This window comes from Pongo pygmaeus, chromosome 1 (genome assembly GCF_028885625.2).
Source record: "Pongo pygmaeus isolate AG05252 chromosome 1, NHGRI_mPonPyg2-v2.0_pri, whole genome shotgun sequence".
NCBI classification, from domain to species: Eukaryota; Metazoa; Chordata; class Mammalia; order Primates; family Hominidae; genus Pongo; species Pongo pygmaeus.
This window is the reverse complement of record NC_072373.2, coordinates 46,913,411-46,937,861: the sequence shown is the minus strand read 5'-3', so window position 1 is coordinate 46,937,861 and position 24,451 is coordinate 46,913,411. Positions and strand designations below refer to the sequence as shown.

Below are 24,451 nucleotides of genomic sequence, written 5' to 3'. Positions count from 1 at the left end.
AGAAAAGCATAAACCAGCACTACAAAGCTTAGTCCTAGACAGTTCCTCTTGTCCTGTTCATTATGTTTCAGTTCAGTTTATCTACACTTCACCTCTTGGAGAGAGATAAGCAAGACACTATTTTTTTTTTTTTTTTTTTTTTTTTGAGATGGAGTCCTGCTCTGTCACCCAGGCTGAAGTGCAGTGGCACAATCTCAGCTCACTCACTGCAAGCTCCGCCTCGCGGGTTCACGCCATTCTCCTGCCTCAGCCTCCCGAGTTGCTGGGACTACAGGCGCCCGCCACCATGCCCGGCTAATTTTTTGTATTTTTAGTAGAGGTGGGGTTTCACCATGTTAGCCAGGATGGTCTCGATCTCCTGACCTCGTGATCCGCCCACCTCAGCCTCCCAAAGTGCTGGGATTACAGGCGTGAGCCACCGCGCCCGGCCAAGCAAGACACTATTAAACCTAGGGCAGAGAGGTAACAAATTAAGCCTAGAGAAGTAAGTGGTTTGCTTAGGCCATATAACAAATCAAGGGCAAAGGTGGTGCCACAACATAGGATTAAGTCCCAAAGTAAAGATTGTGTAGCATATGTTATCTCCCCAAGCCACCACTCTTTTTCAGCCTACAAATAAGGAATATTAGTGGCAGAAAGACTGATAAACTATTTCCTGTCACTGCCAGGTTTGATTTAATTAGATGATGCTTTAGAGGATGCTGGAGGTAATAACCTCATCACCAGTGAAAGAAACTCTGCAGCTGAAAGCTAAGGCAAGCACTGCTTTAGGTTATTGCTGAGTTATCAGGAAACCTATTGAGTTATTTCCCTCCTAGAATGCCTGGGGACTTAGAATTTCGAAAGCTGAACTGAAGTAAAAATGATTCTTTACCAGGAAGGCTTGAAATGAAAACCAGAGGTGGCTAGTCATTCTGGCAATATGACTGGCTATCCAAAAGCAAAGACTAAAATGCTAGGGTTGTACGGTACCAAATACATGGAGTTTGGAGGGCAAGGGTGTTGACTACCCTCTAAACATCCTATTGTAACCCCTCTGGAATTGGATGAGCAGGAGGGTGCCAACACTTGGAAGACAGCCCCACAGAGCTGCGTAGGACTCCAGCAAGACAGCCAGGACACTCCCTTTCTGGAGAAGGGCTTACCCAGGTGTAAAATGTGAACTGCCTGTCAGTTTAGAAGAGCCACCCCCTTTTTCCTGATTATAGTAGCCCAACATGGCTCTACTGGAAATTTCTGAGACTTACTGCAACACAGATAGATAATAACTAGGCTTAAAGTGATTTTGTGGAATAAGAAAAGTAGGTTTCTAAATCCAAAAGAGAAAAATACACACATAGCTATAGCCCTGCCATAAGGCAGCGGGGTGGACTGAATAAATCTTAAGGTCTCTTCTCACTCCAACATTATTGAGCCAGGCAAAAAAAAAAAAAAAAAAAAAAAAAAGTCTCATTCACAGTAGACCCTCAGAAGAAATCTGGGGCTAATTTTTATTCTGAATGGCGCCACATATTGGCAGTGGTTTATAAATAGAGATCTTATGCTGGTTCTCGTCAGTTATTACTAGGATGGTTTTACAGAAAATTAAAGAGCAGTCATGTGAGGAACCACAGGAAGAGCAGTTTCACCTGCTCCCCACTCTTCTCAGCGGAAGCTTCTGACAGCATATGTCTTGACCTTTAGGGATTCTCAGCATTTCCACCAGCCCATGCCTTAGAACAGTGAGCAGTCTAACAAGCTGCTGACATTGACTTGCACAGAGGGCATTGAAAATAAAATCAGCCTTTCCAGTTGCTGGGGAAAAGCATTTACTCTCTGGCCAACTGCTTTGCTGGGTGTGTCAAAATATACTTACTTTTGCCAAATAGAAGTTATTGAAATTCATAAGAAATGGTGCTGCTACAAACCAAGTCTCTGCCATTTACCAAAAATGGAGTTGTTTGGCAGGACAGTGGAGGGAGGGCTTCTCAGCCTCACACATTTGTATGGAGACAGTTACCACATGAACATACACAATATTTTTACATAAAAGATCCACCCCAACTCTAAGGGAGTCAAAATTAAAAACAGAACAAACAAAAAACTAGTTCTTTGTGTATATAAACCTTGAAAATCATGAAATCATCACAACTTCTACAGCTCCTCAGGCTTAGGAAAGAAAGACTTATGAGGATATGAACAAGCTGTAGGATCTATTTTTGCATTTTTTTCTTTTCCTTCTGCTTCATAGTAGATGCAGCATAAAGGCAGACAGCCATGCCCTTCCAAACAGAAGGTGAAAGCCCAGGACAGGAGCCAGAATTCTGAGTTTTATTGTTAGTTCTGGCCATTCCTTAATTTTTTTTTAAAAAAAAGAAACTGCTGCAAGAAGACCAGCATAATTTCTATATTTATTTAAATGTTGTCTCTGCATGACACTAAGCAAAATAAAAATAATCACCCAGCAGTTATTAAATGTCTACTGAATGTAAGAAATTCTGCTGAGTTCTATGACCCTAAGGCCAAAAGGGACTTAAGGGTTTTTTATTCCCCTTTTAAGGAAGGGTCATTATCTGAGGTTATTCTGTTTTTTTGCCATGAAGCTAAGTCTTTTCAGCCCCTCTGCAAAATTTAAATCAAAGATGATCTAAAATAAACATTCTAAATCTTTTATTCAAATAAAATTACCTTATCTGGAAGCCCAATATATAAGACAGATGAAAGTGGACTACCTCTGTTCAAAGCAGGGCAGATGCCATGAATGGACTCCTGAGAACCCCTGGAAGCTCACCCACATATGAAAACTGCTGCTCTAAAAGAAAAATGGTATCAATTCCCAAAACAGAAAGAATAGGGGAAAGGGGATTATTTAGACAAGTGCCATTGGCGTTAGACATTCTCGCTCAGGAGTTGCCAGCCTTTTAAAGAAAAGCCTTTTTTGTTGTTGTTATTTCCTCTGGGTTGTGATATTACTCATAGAATGAAGAGAGGAGAAGAATGGTGAGATGTAAAATTGTAATTAGCATTGAAGACCTATAGAGAGAGAGAGGGAGAGAGAGATTGTGTGTTGTAAGTAATGTCTTTGTAATTTCAGGGAATGCTACTACTGCCTTCCCCTCCCCAGAGGGAATCCTGCAAACTTCAGAGAGGTGATAATGGTAGGCTTAGAGATCTATCAGAACCTGTTTGCTGGGGATCCCTGCTATAGGGGAAGTCCAAAGTTTTACTGTTTATTTCTAGATGTCCAGTAGTGAAGCTGAACTAGACTGGGCGTTCTACTGGCCCTGAGACAACTTAAATAACAACTGTTTTCCTTCCATTTGCACCAGCAGAAACAAGAAAAGACCTCTGACCGATCATCAGTGCTGGAGATGGAGAAACGGGTATGCGCATGTCTGTTTCCCCCTCCACCCCGTTTCATCTCTTCTTTCTGACTCTCTCCCACTTTGTTGTTCATGCCAATGGAAAAACTCCATCTTAAGAAGGAGGGAGTTCTGCCACATTCCATTCCCAGCTTGATGATAAATTCTTTTTGTCTGACTCTAGGCAGTAATTTGATTGCTAGTCCTTTTGATTTCCTCAGATGGTCAGTACTTTCCACATATTTAGTCTTAGGGTGGGAAGGGTCCTTGGAAGGTCATCTCATACATTGTTCTGACTGTGGGCAGAACTGCATACACACACAACCCATAACATTTTGGTTTACTATAAATCATTGCATACACACACACACATACACACACACACACACACACACACAGGTCACACACACACACACACACACACACACACACACACAAACGTCCAAGGTCTCTTTACCGTTTTCATCACCTTGAACAGAAAGGAAGCTTTCGGTGGGACCCTCTGCCATTTAGGTCTTACGACTTGAAACATGAGCCAACACAGTCTTTCACTCATTTTAACTGAGGGGAGGATTTCTGGTTCAATTGCTGATCTCCTCCCAACTGTACTCAGAATATTATTCTGGGATTTTACATTCTTGGATTGGGAAAATTCAATTAGATTTATTGATGGACCCTAGCTTTGATTTGGCCCTAGAGATATAATATGTTCTCATCTGTCCTGTTGTTGTCTGTTTAATTTGGAAAGCAGCTAAGTTTTACATTTTATTCCTTTGGCCTGTAACCAAACTTCCTTGGTATCCCATCTGATCAAAAACTCCTCATTGGGTTTAGGCTAAACTAAGAGTCAGTTGCTGGGAAAGAGAAATGGAGTGGGAGAGAAGCAACCACAGGGGAAAGGAAGAAACTAGGGGGAGAGATGCTGTTTCTTAGACAATGGTGTCTACTTCCTGGCTCACCATCTGCTCCTCATCATGAGAGAAGCAGTTTCCTAGGAATTTAGGGAGAGCATTACTGAAGATAATGATGCCTTTTTGATAATAGAGAGCAAGGGCCCAAGTCACTTGCAGACATTTGAAATTCTATGAAATCTTCATAGAAATTCACAGAGTAACTGAATGTCCTCATCTGCACAGAGTAACTGAATGTCCTCGTCTGTTTGCATATTAGCAAGTTGCTTCTCCGTATATCTACTGATTTTATGATAGGAGATTTAGATAATGTGATTTTTATAAGTGAGGTAGCTCCATCTTACAGGTGGCAGGATCAGATAGTGCTCAGATCTCCTGAGTAAGGTTTGCCTGAGTCAGTAGACAAACCTTTGACCGTGAATCTGCTGATCACACAGCAGCTGGGAGGCAGCATTTTTACTCCCTTCTGAATTCAATAATGTTCAACAGTCTCATTGTTCCAAAACAGGAGAGGCGAGCCTTGGAGCGCAAAATGTCAGAAATGGAGGAAGAAATGAAGGTATGAAGAGATTTTCTTTCTCTTTGTATGCCTGTTCTCTGAATGCCTGCCAAGACTGGATATTTGAGCATAGGCCTACCCCCTCCAGATTTCACTACAAACTCAATACCTGCAAGAAGAAATGATGTGTAAAAAAGTGAGCATCTCTCCTCAGCCATTTCCTAGGCTCTCTCAGCTCACACAACATCCATTGAGGCCACCTTAAAGGCATTCTAGGAAAAAATACTGCCTTTGGTTTAAGGAGAGGTCTTGGCAGGCTTGAAACAAACTTGAGTTTAACTTTTAAGGCTTTTCAAGCAGTATCTTTGCCCTCTAGAGAGTAAATGAGAAGGTGAGAACAGGTTTTCCAGCTCTGGGAGCCTCCCGTTAGGTGCCTGGGGAAGCCTGAGCATGGCCATAAGCTTTCTTCCCTGGTGCCCCTCCCAACCCATCCCTTTGCTGGGAAGAACACAGATTGAATCATTCTGCAGAAAAATAAAAATGTATTCACATATTGATTTCCTGCCCCAGTACGTTTCCTCTGAAATATTCAGGGATGCTTGGCACTCTCCCACTAGAATAAGCTCATGCCACCAGATACACTTCACAGCTCACTACTTTCCTTTCTCTCCTCACCATGACCTGCAGTGACCATCACCTCCATTAGCCACTTTAATGGACAACTGCCATCCTGGGAAGTTTTGAGTGCTAAGAACTGGAAATCTACCCAAAGCAGTCAATTTGCTGCCATGGGAGGCAGTGGGGCAGGGGGAGGGGAGGAGGGTGAAAGGGGGAAGATGGATACAGAGCTGCAGGGAATATAGAGCTGGTCAGGGTAGCCACCTGGAGATGATTTTGAAACATCTGATTCCTGCAATGCATGATGACACATGCCCATAATCACTTAGCACCTACTCAGCTTTTTTCTTTCTTCAGGCATCTTATTTTACCAGATACATGATGCCAAGCATTCATTTGGTGAGACAGGTTTATTCAACTGGGAAGCCGAAGCACTGGGATAGTATTAGGCAGATCCCCAAATGTCTTTCTATGAGCAAGCATCCCTAATATGCAATTTGGGAGAGATATTTATTGTTCCAGTGGCCTAAATAGATTGGTTATTTATTGAAAAAAAACTTTTTAAGACCTGTTGAGGTTATAGTTTACACCAGATCTGGTGCTCATAATCAATCCTGTTACTCTATAATTCCAGAATGAAGGAGAAATGCTGAGCCTTGCCCCTGCGTTTCCTACCACTATCCCAAGGCTGTAACTGTAACATTCACATAGAATTTTAAGCAATACCTGTTTATATCTCAAACATTTTAAATCTTCCAAGTTGATTCAAAGCAGCAAGAATTAGAAATAATAAATAATTGATTCTCCTGAGATGGTAGAACAGTATGCCCTAGCACCTAAACTTCTCCATCTTGTGATTTTTTTCAAACGCACCTTATTACCACACAGAAGTATTCTCTCCCGCTTAGAGCAGTGAGTTATTAGAGATAACCAGTTCTTTTTTAATTTTTAAGAGATGGAGTCTCGCTATGTTGCCCTGGACTTGAACTCCTGGGCTCAAACGATCCTCCCATCTCATCCTCCCGAGTAGCTGGGACTACAGGCACATGCCGCCACACCCAGCTGAGCTGTTTCTTGATGAGTGCATATCCACAGCTCCTTGTTGCATGGAGGCTCCTCCATTTTTGAGACCTCCTGAGTTATACCATCTGTACTCTGCTGTTAGGCAGCTGACAGTGTTGCTTATTAAGAAATGTCCTAAATGCTGATCTAGAGCATGTAATTGAGGCAAAAGCTGGAACCTTTCAAGAAGTACCTGGGAGCCCAAAGACAGCCTCCACTCACCAGTCATGGGGCTCTGTGTCACGTCAAAGCAGGCCCACACACAAAAACCCAGAAAGTGGTCAAATTAGAGAAATTGAGGCCCTTTGTTATTTTTATTCCAATTCTAAATCGGGAATTATGGAAGCCCCTTCAGTAGTTCTAGTTACCCTCAATTCTGTAGGTTGAGATAGGCTTACATTTTTTCTCTGTCTCTTTATGCTATCAATCTATGATTTCCTAAACTAGATCGTGAGTTCTTTCCTTTCCTCAAGAGATTATAAGATATGAAAGTGTTTGCTCTCCCCAGCCATAAGCCATTTGCCAGCAACTCTAAAATCAATTGTAAATTATCAAGTGGAGCCAGATCATGAATGTTTAGTCCTCAAACCAATAGGTAAGCTGTTTTGAGGCTGATTTTTTTTTTTTTTTTTTTTTTGAGATGGAGCCTCACTCTGTAGCCCAAGCCTGAGTGCAGTGGCACAATGTCGGCTTACTGCAACTTTTGCCTCTAGGCAGATTCAATCGCTCAAGCGATTCTCCTGCCTCAGCCTCCCAAGGAGCTGGGACTAGAAGTGTGTGCCACCACACCCAGTTAATTTTTTTGTATTTTTAGTAGAGACAGGGTTTCACCATGTTGCACCAGGTGGTCTCGAACTCCTTAGCTCAGGGGATCCACCCACCTCAGCCTCCCAAAGTGCTGTGATTACAGGTGTGAGCCACCGCGCCTGGCCAAGACTGATTTTTTTTTTAGTTAAAACATTCAGATTCAGTCAGGTGTCCATTATTCTCCATTATCCATTACAAAGCCAAATGAAGAAGAAATGCCTGTAAACTCTAAAGCCCCTGAACACTATTTGCTCAAATCAAAGCCCAATGCCAGATTTGCAGATCGTCCAGCACCCCCTAGAGGACTAGGGGAGAAGCATCTGTGCCTCTGCATTCTCACCAGTTTTATTTTTCTGTCTGTACCTACTTGAAGACAAAAACTTCAAAGACGCAAATATATAAATACGATAAAATTTGTATGACTGGCCCTAAAAGAGTCTAAGAAAACACTTGTTTAGCTCTCAAGCTCTTCATTCAGACTATGGTTTATGGTGACCAACATTGCTAGAGTGATTAATAGCCAAAATCTCTCTGTACTAGGCAGCCAAAGGTACAGGTGACTGTCTGGCCAAACTGGGATCCAGTAGAGCTTGGGGCCAGTTGGTCATGCTTGTTGCATATTCATTTTGTACAGATGCTCAAACCTTGGAGCAATCAGTAGGGAACAGTAGAGTAGAGGGGGCTGATCTCCAGTGAACCCTTAAAAATACAGTAGGTTACTCAAGGAAAGAAAGTGACTTCAGTCCTATTTTTCTAACTCTACCAAATAAAGTACAAAGGCCAGGTGAAATGGGGGAACCATGAGATGGGCTTACCCAGATGTATATGTGGCTCTGTGGTTATGAGATATGTTGTGCCTTTCTGGACTTTTATTGGAAAGGTAAGTATTTATGAATTCTCCTCAAGAGAAACTCTACCCGATCCTGGATTGGAGTAGGATTATATGCCAACTTCTGACAGGTGTGCATGTCAGTGTGAGCTGTGCCAGGCCTGCACCTGGTCTTGGCCCACATCAGATGTGATTACTTCTCTACTGCATCCTCCATTCAGCATCAGCCTCCTTGTCAGACCTTCTCCCCTTCCTTTCCTAGGTCCTTGCATGAGAGGGACCCAGCAACCAATTCCTTTTTAGATTGGTCCTGGAATTTTTATTTTTCTTTGGAAAGATTACTAGCTGACCCTGCTCCTTAGCCCTGCCCTTGCCCGTCCTGCGCTGGGCCCTGCCCCTTCTCCTCTCCTCCTCGCCTTGCCTTGTTTTCAATACTGCTTCCTATAGAACATTCCACCAGATTGTTTCCTGCCTCTCTCCTTCATGCTGATAACTTCCAAATTCTTTCACCTTGATCTGCTTATACTCAGTTGTTAGATTGAGTCACTTTCATCATTCATGTCTTTAATGTTATTCCCTGGGAGGTAAGTACCACTTCATACAATGACAATTATTTGATAATGATTATGTTGAAAGCTTTGGTCCAGTGTCAACACCAAAGAAGAGTGAGAGCCAGGGACTTTCCATTGGTTTTTAAATTTGGTCCCTGCCCATTGCTTTAATCTTTTCCATATGCTGTACCGTGATCTCCCTCCTCTATCCTCCCCATGGCCAAGATGCTTACAGTGGGCAAAGAAGATTGCCCAGTCCTCACCCTCCAATGGCTACATGAGACAGTTTGGCTAGCCTACCTTTATTCCAAGGTGGTCATTCTTTCTCTTTGGGAAAAGAGATTCAGCAGTTTGTCTCTGCTTGTTTTTCCTTTTCACTGTTTTTCCCCTTCATGCTACCTTTCATTTTCTTGCTTCTTCACTCCCAAACAACTATAACTCCACTAATCTTTCATTTCTATCCTTTTCATCTTATAGATATGAGAGACTTTTCTCTGATACCTGGCCACCTTTTTGTAGTCATTATAACCCACAGGATTGTCCATCCTCATCTATGAAACCCCATTTGCACAAAAAAATCATTATTCTCCTCCCAAAGAGTTGATGGTCTCAGTTTTGGGGCAGTGAAGATGACTACTTAGGAAGGACAGTAGCAGAGTCGGCCGGCCTTTGATATAATTCCATTTATTAAAGTCTTTAAATGTCTTATGGAATATGGGGTATCAGGAAGAATGTCTGTGGGCTGGTTATTCTGTTCCGCTTGCAACACTGACAGACAGAAAGGGCTGGACTAGCACATTGGTCCAGCTAGTTTCATTATCATTGGGCTTTTATGGTTTCTCCAGCTTTTTTACACAGCTATAATTTCCAGAGTATGAGTCTGTTTATGAACACCTTTAAGCAGCTCCCAAACTGCTTGAACTGAGACAAAGAAAGCATGGTTAGCTGTGAATTTAGTGATGCATATAATCTTATAGCAGGTCAGAGACAGGTTAGCAGTTTTTGGATCCTGAAACAATCTCTCTGGACTGCAGAAGAAAGCTATCAGGGTTAATGAAGCTTCCTACAAAGCAGGTTAGAGGACGATCCAGAGAGCTGACAGTTCTTTCTTATTTTGGTATGTGTCACTTTAACCTTCTAAACAGTACATGCCCCCTAAAAAAAAAAAAAAAAAAAAAAAAGCTTAAGTAATAGGCCTCTCTTTTATTTTCCTTGTTTTATTTTTTAAAAACAAATGAGGCCAAATGCAATGGCCCACACCTGTAATCCCAGCACTTTGGGAGGCTAAGGCAGGAGGATTGCTTGACCTCAGGAATTTGAGACCAGCTTGGGCTACATGGTGAAATCCTGTCTCTACAAAAAATATAAAAATTAGCCAGGTATGGTGGTGTATGCCTGTAGTCCCAGCTACTTTAGGAGGCTGAGGTGGGAAGATGGCTTGAGCCTGGGAGGCAGATGTTTCAGTTTTGTGCCACTGCACTCCAGCCAAGGTGACAGAGTTGGACCCTATCTCAGATAAATAAACAAATAAAGTGAAAGAAGAGAGCTGAGTATGAGGGGAAGATTAGAGGAAGGGAGAGAGAAAGGGGCAGCAGCTAGATTTAAGAACATACCAAGTCCTCAGCTCTAATCTCAGTCATGATGAAGGGTCCCTGAAGTTATGCCTCAACCATGTTAATTTGGTTCAGAAGGCTCCAGACCACTTGCTGGACTTTCATTCTCAAAAGCAATCCATATGTGCCTTTTGAGAGCCTGGCAGTTATATTCATATGGCATATTTAGATCTTAGCCAAGAATCAGACACAGCTGTCCTTCCCTGTTGCTTTTCTCCATCATCCGTCCACCTGCCACCCATTTGCTCCATGACTCCTGCCTTTCTCATTTCCTTTCTTGCATGCAAACTAAAAACAAAAACAAAAAGTCACGTGATTTCTTTGTCCTACTTTTCTCTCCTCTGGTCTGTCTTGTCTCTCTCTGTCTTGTCTGTCTGTCCTTTTCATGTCTCAATCTCTACAGAACCTCCACCAGCTAAAACAGATTCAAACCTTGAAGCAGATGAACGAGCAACTGCAGGCTGAGAACAGGGCCCTGACCCGAGTGGTGGCCAGACTCTCGGAGTCCATCGAGTCCTCGGACACCCAGGAGCTCTAGTTCTTGCCCCTACTCTCCAACTCACTTCCCTCCTCCACTACTCCAGGCAGGTTCAGTCTTCTTATTAGTCCCAGAAGCTCTGTGCTCATCCCCTCCATCCGAGCCTCCATATGCAGGTTCCTGTAAAGCTTGGTTATCTGCAGATGGAAGCAGCCAGGACTGAGATCATAGAATGGGACATACCAGCCTAGGTCAAGGGAGGCAGTGAGAGAGACCTCAACTGGGCTACCAATATATTCATTTGGTAAGGTCACCACATTACCTTCTCTTCCGCTGGAGGCTGAGTATGAATTTGTTCACTCAGCTACACATAGGTATACACGTGTATGTGCATATACCTGTGTACATGCACATATACATATTTCATTGACGGGGTCATTGCCAAATGGAAATTGATCTTTCTTAGCCAATAGCAACCCAAGTCCAACCCACTCCCCTGGAGCAATTGGGGTTGGGCCTTGGGTAACCAAGGGCAGGGGCTCTCAATCTTGGCTGCAAGAAACATCTAGGAGCTTTTAACATATACCTGTGGGTATATTTTAAACATATACATAGCTTTTAACATATACATATAGGGATGTCTGGGTCCATCCCCAAATAATCAATGGTCTGGGTTGAGACCCAGGCATCAGTATTTTTTCAAACCTCTCCTATTGATTCCTTGTACAACCATGGTTAAGAACCGCAGCCCTTTGTATACCAGACAGTCCTCACAGCTGACAACATTACCGATGGAGAGGACTAAAACTCAAGGTTGGAACTGTTCCTGTCCAGCTCCACTACTAGCAAAAACACTCTCCATCCCACTATTCAAGCATAATTGGATAAGCATTCTTTGCCTCCTTCTGCGGTAGTCTTTGCTTTCTTCTCCCTCCTTAGGAGGCATATCTCTCATTCCCATCACAAATCTTTGGGCCCTAGGGATGTGCCCCTCCCTGTCCTTAGTGTGTGGGCTGTGAGGCAGAACACAGCCTATATAAATGAGACCCTCATGGAGCCAGGCCCTCTCTAATGAGGCCAGCTTTGCAAAGGAGATGGCAGGCAGTGGAGCAGAGAGCAAGGATTTATTTTCAACTGAGAACCAAAAATGTGCTTGGCAAACTGGATCCTTTCCCTGGCTATGGATCTGAAAGAGAAGCTCACAGACAACTGGTTTTTCCATCTCAAGATGGTATGATGGGGTCACCACTCCTCTGAGATGAATTTTTAATTGTCAGCAACAATCTAATTAGTCCTGACCACAGCCTGTTCTTTCTTTCAGCCTATTTGCTTTTGCCTTCAGGGTTAGTAGCTGGCAACTAATATCCACTAGAACTGAATCACCCGAATTATCATAGGGCTGAGCTAATATCCTGTTGTAGATGCTATCATAGGCAGAAAGAAAATTGAAAGGCAAGTTCTACCATGGCCTGGCTGTAAGCAGCCACTGTTAGGTCCAGACTCCATGCTTTAAAGTTAGCCTCAAGATTCCTGGAAATTTTTACTTAGGCTAAACTAGGGACCCCCCCAAAAGATGTCCCAGTTATTTTTAGTATCTCTTTGTTGCAAGATAGTATAGGATATGGGGCAAAACTAGATCTCATGCTTTCAGTAGTTAATAACCTTAACAGTTGTCATTTATTAAGGCCTGTGCTGAATGCTTTATATAGTTTTTCTCATGTATTCCCCAAAACAATTATTGTAAAAATGAAAAAAAAACTGAGTCACAGATTAAATAACTTGCCCAAGGTCACTCTGAGAGTAAGTGGTAGAACCAAAATTCAAACCAAATATGTCAGGTTCCAGAGTGCAAACTTTTCACCACTGTAATATAAGCTGTGTGCATATTTGGCACAGTTTTCACCATTTGTTAAGCATGTGGCCCAAACAATGCAAGAAGGATCTATTGAGCAACTACACTGTGCCCCCAGCATTGCAGCTGAGGGAGGAAGGGCAGCATTCTGCTTTCTCAGCACTGTGACTTGCTTGTCAAAGCCTAACTTCTAAAGAGCCATTTACCTACCAAAAGATTTTGCTGCTGTAAAGAAAGCCATTGCCTGGTACATGACCATAGCAAGGGTTAGCAAACTGTGACCCACCAGTATGGCCCGTAAGCCATACAAATAGTCAAAAAAGAAATCAAAAGAAGAATAATATTTTACAACATACGAACACGAACATTATATGGAATTCAAATTTCAATGTCCAAAATAAAAGTTTTATTGGAACTGAACCAAACTCATTTGTTTACCTATTATTGTTATGTCTATGGGTGCTTTGGTGCTACAACAGCAGAGCTGAGGAGTAGCAACAGAGACTGTTTGACCTGCAAACCCTAAGATACTTATTGTCTGGCATTTTACAGAAAAAGCTTGCCGATTCTTGCCAGAAGGAAGGATGAGATAACTAAGCCAAACTGGCAGTGCAGTCGAGAGATTTTACTCTACCTTTTTTTTTTTTTTAATAGTTCCCTGGAAAAATCATCTTATCTCAGCATGCAGAGCAAACCACTTACCAACAAAATACCAGAGGGGACTCCCTTCCCACTTTCCTTGTAGTTAAAAGCAAGACAGCTCATGCAAGACTCATCCTGAGTCCCTCTCAACCTACAGCTAGCCTTGCTCTAGGTCTCTGAAGCTTTAGGACCCCTGTAGCCCCTTCCTCTTTAACACATTCCTCAAAGACTGTAAGAAGTAATAGTTGAGAAATGTGTACTTAATTTTATTTGCCCAGGGTATCTTTTTAACACCAAATTGTGGTAAGCTGGGAACTTAAAAATTAAGAAACTAAGATCCAGAGAGTTAAAATGATAAAGCTTTGCTAAACTTCATACTTATATCGTACTTTCACATATGTTCTTATTTAACCATTCTTTAACTTCAAGTGGATATCAGATAACACTGTTCATTTCCCCCTCTCTCTTCTGAGATTGAACTTTGTGGGGCTTTCCCCCCACCCTTGATTTCTACATTCCACCTCTTAACACTTTTTGCCACTCCCTTTAGATGTCAATTTTAGCATGTTGCAGCTGCAGAACTGCCTTGTCCAAATTTTTTTTTCAAGGAATTGACTTCTTAATGTGGAAATAAATCACTAAAACTCTACAAGACTCTACAAGTTGTTTATACATTTTTTAAGGCAGCTCAGTTCTGATTTGATGAGCTGCTAAGCAGTGAAATGTAATCCATTGCCATATATAGCTTCTTCCTACCTGTGGAATCCTATTATGGAAATGTGGCTTTCACAGTCTCACTTATACCCAAGCTGCAGCCCCAGGATGGGGCATTAAAGAGCAGATTGAACACAGAAACATGAGGCTACCCTGGGTTTTTTCTAAAAATCTCATTGAAATGAGTTTCCAAGCGTTCAGTCTGGTAGGCAAGGCTACAGGGATAGAGGAACGAAGGAGACGGCAGCCAGAGCTGCTTTGATTAAATCAGAGGTAGGAGACCAGGGTCAAAGGACTGCAACTTTATTTTTATATTTTCTGGATTAAAGTCTTCTTAATAAAGTTTGCAGATATTTGCCTGCCCTCCCACAATCAGGAGAAAACTCACAGTGATTGTAGGAACACTCAGTATCACAAAGCTCATTATGTATGTCAACACACTTCCACATCTGTTACCTCCTGTGAGCCTTGCAGAGTCCCTACCATACGAGAGAGTAGGACAGGGACTGTTGTTCTTACGGAAGTACAAAAATGGAAATGCAGAGAAGGCGAGTGATCTGCCTAAAGTAATAGATCACTAGTGACAAAGACAGTGCTGGAATTTCAGTTTCTAGGCGTCAAACATTTTTGGTGTTTTGTTTTCCATCCCACATGTAATAAAAGAATGATCTTTGGAGTCAGGCACATTGGGATTCAATATTAGCTTTGCTGGGTGCCTTGAACTAGTTATGGCACTTTTCATTTCCCCATTTGTAGAAATCAGGATAACAACTGTATCATAGTCTCATGAGGCACTAGGGAGACCCTCTAGCACAGTGCCATCCACATTATAGATATTCAGTAATTTTCCTTTTATTTCCCTGATACAAATTATGTATGTATCTGTGATTCATATTTGTGTACATACACATATATTTATATAATTTAACCTATGTCTTCCCTGAGAGATCAAGGAAACATTATATTCCTTAAGGCACAGTTAGATCTCCTAAGTGGTTAATAGCAGAGTCAGAGCTAGAACTAAATAGGCCTTGTAACACCTCAGCACAGGTCACCCTTTACTGGGGGCATTACCTGTCCCTGGGGTCCTATAGGTTTAAATGACTAGTCAAAGGACACCTGTATTGAACAGATACAGATGTAGCTTTCTGTAGCCTGCATAGTGGCGATGTACTTACCTGCTATCCTAAATCGCTCTTGCTGCCAGTGGGACCCACACATAAACTGTACCCTTATCAACATCCCATTAGGATTTTTCAGATGCACAGCGTACTTGTCGAAAGTGCCTGATCATGTAACAAAGACTTGAACTTCCAGGATGGAACTTGAGGCTATTTTTCCTTTTTTTCACAAGTTAGACAACAGTATGTGTAATGTTCCAGGATAGCAGAACTGATAAAATTGAGTTTCCACTCCCTCCCCTGCCCAACAAGCATCTATTTCTGTGAATTACAATGCCATCCCCTAAAACTGCTGATAAGGCCTCTGGGTATCCTTTGGTAACTGTCAGTGGGGAGCTTTGGAGAGGATTAAATACATGCCTAGTGTTCACTGTGCCTCACAGCTCTGTGACTGTAAGTTTTCTGAGTTTTAATGGTTGCAAGCGGATACGTATAGTATGACTAGCGAGAATTTGGAGGATTATTCACCGAAGGCACCAAGTGGTGGATGCTTAAATCATCTTGTGCATATGGCAGGGAAGCCGAGTGCTGCCTCTCTGGCCTTTGCTCTTGTTTTTGATGAGATGTGAAGCAGTATCCTCCTTTAACTCTTCTAGTTGACCACCACCCCCTTTCTGAATTCTTTCCCTATGTCCTCACCAGCCCATTTTGGCTCTCTCCCCAATTTCTTTAGGGGTGAGTTTAAGGGCAGGAGAAATTGAAAGTGGTTACTGATTCAATAGAATGAAAGGACATACAGTGTGAAATGTGAGGTCTGCCTATGAAGAAATAAGATACTACTGCTGAATATGCCAGCTCAAAAGATGGAATGGCTATAATCTCCCTAAAGATTAACATTACCAACTCAATAAATAGGAAGATTGAAGGGAATTTCATCCCTGGGAGAACGGACCATGAGAGTTTATTCCACACATTGTCTCAAAAGGCCCTGCTCACCAGGCTGGCCTGGCCTGGTCAGGGAGGGCAAAGGAGGATCCTGCCAGGCTCTAACTCACCTTTCCCTCTGTCACCCTACAGGTGTTAACAGAACTGAAATCCGACAACCAGAGGCTGAAAGATGAAAATGGTGCCCTCATCAGAGTCATCAGCAAACTGTCCAAGTAGGCTAGGCTCCAGATTTATGAGGAAAGAAAGGGACAGCATTTGCTGCCCCCACCCCTCTTTTCCAGTCCTTGCCTTCCAACCAAAAGAAATGGATGTTTTGGTGGAAGGACACTTCTTTCTATCACCCTCTTCAGTCACCTCTATACACTCTACATTTTCTCTGCACTTTCAATGCCCTGTTCTTCCAAACCCCTATCCCAAGTTTTATGACAGTTTTAATTGAAGCATGATTGTGATAATTCGAGCCATCTGGAGAATGCTCTGGGGAGTACACCAGGCTCAGCTGTGGACCCCTCAGCTTCCTGCTGCTCAGCTACTTTGTCCACATTGGATTTGGTCCAAACATGTAAGACTTCTACCCTAATCAGTATCCTTCAGCTTTTTACATTAACCCAGTGTCCTCTGATATAGGTGAGTCTTGTGGTAATCACTCCAGGATCCTGATTGGGGTGTCAAGAGATACAGCAGGATGTTGAATTGATCATCAGATGCCCTCTGGAATGGTTAGCGCCCAAGGTGACAGTGACTGCATTGAGGCGCTCTATTCTTCTTCACCTCTCAGGAACTGAGTTTTATTTTTTCTATCAACACCCAGTAATCTCCCTAACTAGTTTTAACCCTTATTCCTCCCTCATACCTAGCCGTTTCTCCAAGGCTCAAATGTCCCTGGCTTCATTTATTCCTTTCCTTTCTATCCTTTTATTTTTTTCCCTCCCCCCACCCCCTCACTCAATGGTATAAAAGCTAGGACAGAGCACCTGACCTCAGTTGTCTTTGGCTATTGTGGGAAGTCATTATTCTGGAGACAAGAAAATCATCACTCTGGTGCCTTGGTGGCAGCACCACTGCCTGCTCCCTGAAAGCTAGACTATGGCATAAGTGTCAGCTCATTGTTTTCATCTCCCACTTATCTTCCCCCTTCAAAGTGATTTTCTTTATAAGAAAATCTGGGCTCTGAATACCCCATTCTGCCTCACTTCCTTGACCTTGTTTTCCTCTCTTCGCTCTGACACCTGCTTCTAATGAGAAATGAAGTCAGTGCAAGGAGGAATGAGAGGTGGGGAGGGGAGATTGTTGGGAGATGGACTAGGAAGTGGAAGCAGGCTGGAAAGACATATGGTGAAAGTCAAGTATCTGAGGCCACTTGCAACATTGTGACAAAGAAGATGGAAGATAGCAGCCTACTGGGCTGTGAGAATAGTGGTGAATTTGATTATTTCTAGTGGTTAGATTTAGCAGAGAGATTTACTTTCTTAGAAATTAATAGGGGAAATGGCACTTAATAGAGGTTTAATGGAATGAAGTACTTTCAACCCATTGATGAGAGTCATGGAAGTTTAGAGTGGCAAGGCCCAGAGGTCATTAGGTCCAGCTTTCTATTATTGTGTCACAGGGACCCCTGCTACCACAGCTTTGATCCATGGGCATGGTCAGGTAGCCTCTGGTGGCTATGCATTTATTACTCAAAAGTTGGGCAACTCTAATAACGAGAGAGTTTTTCCTCATATCAGCTGAAGTCTGCCTGTGGATTCTCCTTGTAGTCCAGATCTACTATCTGCAACTTTTTAACAGCGCTTCAGATATGTGCAGTGGGTGGTCTCTCCCTCAGTCTTATTTTGAGCTGCTGTTACTCTAGTCCTTTCAGTCATTCCTCATATGGCATGCTTTTCTTACCTGTCACATCTTGGCCATCCTCCTCTAGACAAAACCAGCCTTTAAAATATCATGCCCAGGCCTGGAAAGAATACAAATCCAGTGCAAAATTAAACCATTAGTTCTTGATGATAACCTAGCATTAATACTTAGAGTATTTTCTTTTTGTAGGAGTTTTATCCCTTGGTTCACTTGAGTGTGCAGGTCATTAAATCCTCATCATTTTAGGGTTGCCAGTGATATTCAGTGTTTAGAGTGGTTCATTCCCTTAATATATACTACCTCTGTCTGTTAATTCCTTTCCTAACGTGACGTGTAGCTCTCCATGGCCCTCCCTCTGAAACATCACATGCTCTTTAAACTAGAAGCTGTAATTCAAGATCCCAATTCCGCCGGATGCAGTGGCTCACGCCTGTAATCCCAGAACTTTAGGAGGCCGAGGTGGACAGATCACAAGGGAAGGAGATCGAGACCATCCTGGCTAACATGGTGAAACCCAATCTCTACTAAAAATACAAAAAATTAGCCGGGTGTGGTGGCAGGTGCCTGTAGTCCCAGCTACTCAGGAGGCTGAGGCAGGAGAATGGCGTGAACCCGGGAGGCGGAGCTTGCAGTGAGCCTTGATCACGCCACTGTACTGCGGCCTGGGCGACAGAGTGAGACTCCGTCTCAAAAATAATAATAATACTAAAAAATAAAAATAAATCCCAATTCCAGAACAGGAGATATGTTTCCTCTGACAAAACCCCATTTTTAGAGTATATAAAATTCTGTCTTTCATTTCCAACCATTTTTCAAGAGAAGCTACTACTATCTTGAGACTTTGTATTATCGTGGGAGTACTGTAAGTTCAGTTCTCAGGGAATGCTAAATTAAAGTAATAAGTTTTATATCCTTCATTCTGGGAGAGGAAATCAACATAAGGTGTTTACTAATTGATTATTCTGGAACATTTTGAATATCGGGGAAGGAAGATGATACTTCTTTCTCAAGAAAAGAAAATTGGATTATTAGGAATACATCTTGACCCTTTTCCACTCAATAGACCAGGGAAAGGGGTTACAGAGAGTCCCCTCAGATCTGTTTGTGCCTTTCAAAAGTATTGGGGGCAGATTCTCAAAACTCTTAGATTGGTGTTGCATCCCTGCCACTTCACGTGACCCTTCCATGTTAAAGCTGACTTTTCTTGCCAGAAAGTTTTCCTTGTGACAAGAAATTTGCAAGCTTTTCAATCTCAGGAATACTGGATTCTATAGCCAAGAACTCATGAAAGTAAGTGTAAACTATCCTAGGTAATTTCAGGTACTTTGTCTTATGCAATTAATTTTATTAGATGAACTGATTTCTGGTCTATCTCCAGAGATAAAATACCATTCCTTCACAACTGTATTGTCTGGAAGCCCCATGAGATGGTAGTTATAGGCCTTCTACTAGCCAGCAGTTCTCTCTGGATACTGGCATCAGCAGGTCTCCCTTTTCTTGTGCTGCTTGGACAGGTACCTACCGCTGGCCTCTTCAGTGGCCACAATCCTCAGTCCTCACCTGCTGGTTTGGATACTCATGAGCACCCCAGGCAGCTCAAGCTGAATAAATAGCTGCAGACATGGCCAACAACATGGGGCTCAGGTCTGTCACTTAACTTAGAGTCTTTACATGAAATATCAGAATGGGAAAGAGAATGTTCTTGGTAAAACTCTGTTTTCATTAATTTGTTATTTTTCAAAAACCGAGCCACACCTTTGGAAGTAATGATTTGGCCATTCCAGAGATTCTGTGGCTAAAGTTTGTTTTTCCAGGGCTGCTGATCCTTTTCCAGATAGCTCCAGAGTATGATGACCCCAGCCCCATCCCAATCTCTAGCGAAAGGGTTATGCAAATCTCAGGGTGTTGCCACTAAAGAGTCTGAAGAATAGACATGCTTTGGGCTTACTCAGTGCACCAGATTCTCTAGTGGGCCATTCTCATTTGATGTTCCCTAGAACCTCCCTGTCTTCCAACTGCAGGATGTGTTTGCTTCTCTTCTGGGCTTCCCCTGGTTTCTGTCCTAGTTCCCACCCCAAGTTTAAGAAGACTTAGATTCATTTATTGCTATCTGAGGCCACTAATGAGATTTCAGATCTCTCTTTTGCAACATTTTACCCATTTCCCTTCCCCAAACCATGTGCTTATTAGATGGTTCCACTCAGGAAGCAAGGAAGCTAAAACTCAAGTTAGTGGTCTGTGGATCCCACGAAAGTGTGTGTAAACTACTGACTGTTTCTCCACTAGAGGCATTTAATTGAGCCAAAGATGATGGAAGAAGAAACTCTCAAAGCCATGTATTTTGTTAGGTGTCTGGATTTTTGGCCTCTTTGCAGCCTCTCCTAGCCACAGACAGACACTGTCTCCTCTCAGAGAAAGGCCAGTGTTTCGGTCTGGGCCACTGGTGAGTGTTGGCACCCTTGAGGTGGGCATGGAGTGAGCAGAAGAAGCCTGGAGAAGAGAGAACTATTTAAAAGTGTTGCCAGTTATTCAGCTTCCAGGTGGCTTTGCACCTCCAAAGGTGCAAAATGGAAAAAGAAAGCAGAAAGGATTCAGCATTTAAGCAGAAAGAAAAGGGAAATTCTACTCTACCAGATGAGCCACTGGTTCCACTGGAGCTTATCAGTGAAGTAACACTGCAGGAGCCCTGGTATCCTTCCCTCAGAGATATCATCGGGGCCCTCAAACCCCATTGTTTATGCCAGCACTGACCGCACTTTAAGCACACACTTATCAATCAGAGGTGGTGTAATTGGCCTAAATCTAGGCCCAGTTATTACTACAGATCTTAGTCACCATACTCTGTCGCCCAGGCTGGAGTGCAGTGGTGTGATCTCAGCTCACTGCAACCTCCACCTCCCAGGCTCAAGGGATCCTCTCACCTCAGCCTCCCAAGCAGCTAGGACTGCAGGTGTGTGCCACCATGCCCAGCTAATTTTTGAATTTTTTTGTGGAGATGGGGTTTTGCCATGTTGCCCAGGCTGGTCTCAAGCAATCCACCTGGCTGGGCCTCCCAAAGTGATAGGATTACAGGTGTAAGGCACCACGCCCAGCCTACCATACTGATTTTCAAGGCAGGGTCTAACCCCTCATAAGATGTGAGTTCTTCCAACCCAATAAGCAAGCAGCTTTGAGGACAAAAAGGCAACATTAAAAGATAAGACCCTAGAAGTCAGAACATCTGTATTCCAAGGCCACCCCTTCTCCTTTTAGTCATGTGACTTTGGGCAGGTCACCCTCCCTGTCTGTAAAATGAGGTTGGACTGGATAATCTTTATGTGCCCTTTCTTTTTGGCTTAAAATTCTGTGATTTATTCATTCTTAGGAAGATCAGCACATTTATTGGGATTTCTGCTTCAAAAACTCTTTCTAACCTCAAAAATCCAAGTCCAAAATGTTTTGTTTTCTTCTGGATTTAAACTGTTTAACATGAGCACATCAAGGTTGACTTCTCATCCTTGTTGGGAAGTGAATTTAATATTGAGGGTAACTGAATGATGTTGCAATGGCTTTCCCTCCTGATGGCTTGGTAAGAATATTAAAGCCTGCAGAGGTGGAAATTGGAGCTCATGGAGAAGTGGATAGAAAGCAATTTGTTGCAGGCAGCCTTTGGACAAGTTGTTTTAATAGGAAATAGACCTGCTGCTTCATAGGTTTCCTCAACCACCTTTCCTCAGCTTTCTTAAAATATGATCTACATTGGCTCTTCACACCCAAATAGCAGACTAATCGTTTTTCTGCTTAGCACCGTCTGGTTCATTGTCTTGAACTCAGCCTTACAGCAGCAAGAAAATTTTCCTTGATAAGAACCTCAACCTTTAGTTCCATTGAGTTCCCCCTCTGGATTTTGGACTTATCAGAAGTAGGAGGTTCTGATACCATTCAAGATGGTCTTTCCTTCAAAGCAGGTCTGAAGAGGAGACTACCAAAGCAGTAAGTGTTTACAAACCCAGAGTCCACACAACCATATTGCATAGAACAGCACTTGGCTTTCACAAGCCTCCTACAGGACCTGGTGTAATTGGAGTGAAAGGGCAGAGACCCTGGAAGTGGAGGTGGCTGTCTGCTGCGATAGGCGGAAGGCCCAGGGGCTTTGGACATAGAGCAGGGTGGAAGCTGCAAGTACCGGGAAGGAAGAGTGTTTCACAGAACCAAAGCTTTGGCACACAGAAATGAGTTCTGTCTCACTGGTGACTTCATCCCTCAGGCTCCAGCTGAGCAGAGATTTTAATCAGCTTCCTTAATGGGTATTGACACTGCTCAGGAAGCAGCAGACCCTATCAGGGACAGCTATTGATCTTTTGTGTTCTGATTAGATTGGAAAATAGATCAACTTCATTGTAGTCCAGGAACTGTTGGTCACAGCTACTAGGACTGAGGTGATTTCTGAGGGCTGAGAAAAAACACAGAATCTTGGCCAGCAGCTGCATGGTAAAAGAAGATGCATTCACTTCTCCTTTGAGAGTTGGGGTTGAGGGCAAACATAGAACCCAGGTTTGGCTTACAACCCAGTGTCCCGGAAGCCCTCCTTCGGGAGAACTGTAAATAAGAGGTGGGTGTGTCTAAAGACAATACCATTAATGAATGTTCTGGCCTTACCTAAAAAGGTTTAGCAATTTGGGGATAACTCTTGCATCTAGCTTATGTGCGTTCACATGCACATTTGCTAGCCCAGAGCTTTTAAAATGAGGTCTGGCATATACTTGATTACAAATGAGAACTCAGAAACTCATTGTATTTATTAAATCATATCTTTTGCTTTTCCCCCTCCCTTCTAATCCCCCAAAGGACCTATTTGAGCTGTTCCCCAATTCATCTGCTTATTTTGGACCATGAATCTGCCAGAGTGATATTTTCTGTTATTTCTCCTCCAAATTTTTCCCTGATGTTTCCAATAAAGATTTACTTGGGTGGCCCCTTAAGGTGACATCAGGATGCTCTTATGTCCTTCCAGAGTAAACATACACTTCACTCCTCTCCCTTTCATCTCCCTCTGCATTCTTAATTCCTTGCTTTTCTCACTTGGAGCCAAGGGTGCTTTAGAGATGGTTTTCCATGAATCAGCCAAGATTCCTGTAGAAGTTGGATATACCAACAACCACCACTGCCCCCTATTCCAGTTTCAAAGCTCCTCGGCTATGCTAATGTCCCCTCAGAGATGAGGTTTGACTTGTAGGCCCGTATGACTCCTCCATAGCCTGGCCAAGGAGACCATGAGTAGCCATGTCTGGTTTACTCTTTATCCTGAGACTGTTTATAGCTTAAAACAGAAGTGTCTTCCCAGCACAAGCCTAATCAGTGTATCAGTGCATCTGGTGGCAACAGCTCAGCCTATTCAAAGAGCAAGGATTCAGGAAAGGCACACTGATGGTGGGGAGCCTCTTAAGAGCCTCTAATGTTCTCCCAAAACCAGAGTTGAGAGTCGGAGTGCCGGTCCCCTGGGCCCACTGTTCCTGAACAAGGGACATGCTAGAGCCAGAAATAGCTTCATTCTCGCCTAAATATCTGTGCCTTTGCCTGTTCTTTCTCCCACTCTGCTGAAACCCGGAACCAATTCCCGCTTGCCTTCTGATGAAGCGAGGTTAGGTAAAGAGAGTTTGGAGGAAAAAAGACACCAGGAGGCAGGCTATGGGGTAGGGGAGGGTTCTGAGAGGATGCAGCAATCCAGAATACCTCCTTTTCTAGCCAGCATCCCTTGAACTTTTGAAAGGTTGTGCCTACCACTGGCTGGCACACCAGGGCAATGATTTCCCTGCAGAAGGAAGGAATGTTTCACCCTTGCATCCTTCTTGGAGAAGATATAGCCTGTGCTCAGTTAAGTGGTTCACACTCAGACTTTGGCTTTATGGTTTTCCTTACTCCTTGTCTTTGCCCTGACCTTGATCAACAGGGGTGAAAAGAATCACCCTGGGGTTTCCATGCCTCTCCCATTTCAGTGGTAGCATTTTGTGTCTTTACTCCATCCTTCACCCTATTTCCACCAAGGTTAACACACCAGATGTAACTGTTTTTTAGCTGAGTTGTATGGATTAACTTCAGTCCACTGTAAATACACCTGGGATGGGGTGGGGTTGGGAGTGTTTAGGGAGAAGCAGCCAGACTTGCTTTGTGAACTGAATGTATTTTTATGCAATTTTGAGTGGCCTTTCAACCCTAAGATGAATGGTTTTGTTTTACTGGTTGTTATTATATAGTATTGAGTATTGTGTTTGAAAGTTTGGGAATAATAATATTCACATCTATATGATGCCTGCAAACACAACAGTATTTATAAATGAGTAAATAAAACTGTGTTTTAACTTTGTGACTGTCTCCACAGTTCAGAGCATGGGATTTATAGAATCTCACATCTGGGGCAGCCTCTTCTGATTTTACATCCTCTTTATCATTGGTGAGGGCCTCGCCCACCAGCCTCCTACAACTCCTGTCCACATAGAGGCCCCTTCCCCAGGGACAGCCACAGTGAGTCATGGCCACTGAGAAGGGTCTCTGGTAGGATCAAGGAATTTCCTAAATGGAGTCAGGCCAAGGAGAAGCCTAGATTGGAGTGCAAAAGAACCGTAAGAAGATACCAA

At 43.0% G+C, this 24,451-nt stretch overlaps 1 protein-coding gene across 8 annotated transcripts in view; it reads left to right on the top strand.

Annotated features, from left to right (window-relative positions):
* Window positions 1-24,451, top strand: part of PPP1R12B (protein phosphatase 1 regulatory subunit 12B) — a 249,418-nt gene that overhangs the window by 213,459 nt on the left and 11,508 nt on the right. For 4 of the 8 annotated variants that reach the window (XR_010122745.1, XM_054461962.2, XM_063647154.1 and 1 more), the window contains 3 exons: window positions 3,309-3,362; window positions 4,761-4,811; window positions 16,116-16,198. Coding sequence is in view for 7 of the 8 variants with exons in the window: in XM_054461962.2 (XP_054317937.1) it covers window positions 3,309-3,362; window positions 4,761-4,811; window positions 16,116-16,198 (188 nt within the window). In the remaining variant the exon portion in view is untranslated. Of the gene's footprint in view, window positions 1-3,308; window positions 3,363-4,760; window positions 4,812-10,634; window positions 10,811-16,115; window positions 24,181-24,451 lie in introns of those variants that run through there. The other 4 variants (XM_054461991.2, XM_054461982.2, XM_063647159.1 and 1 more) reach the window with 3 other exon arrangements.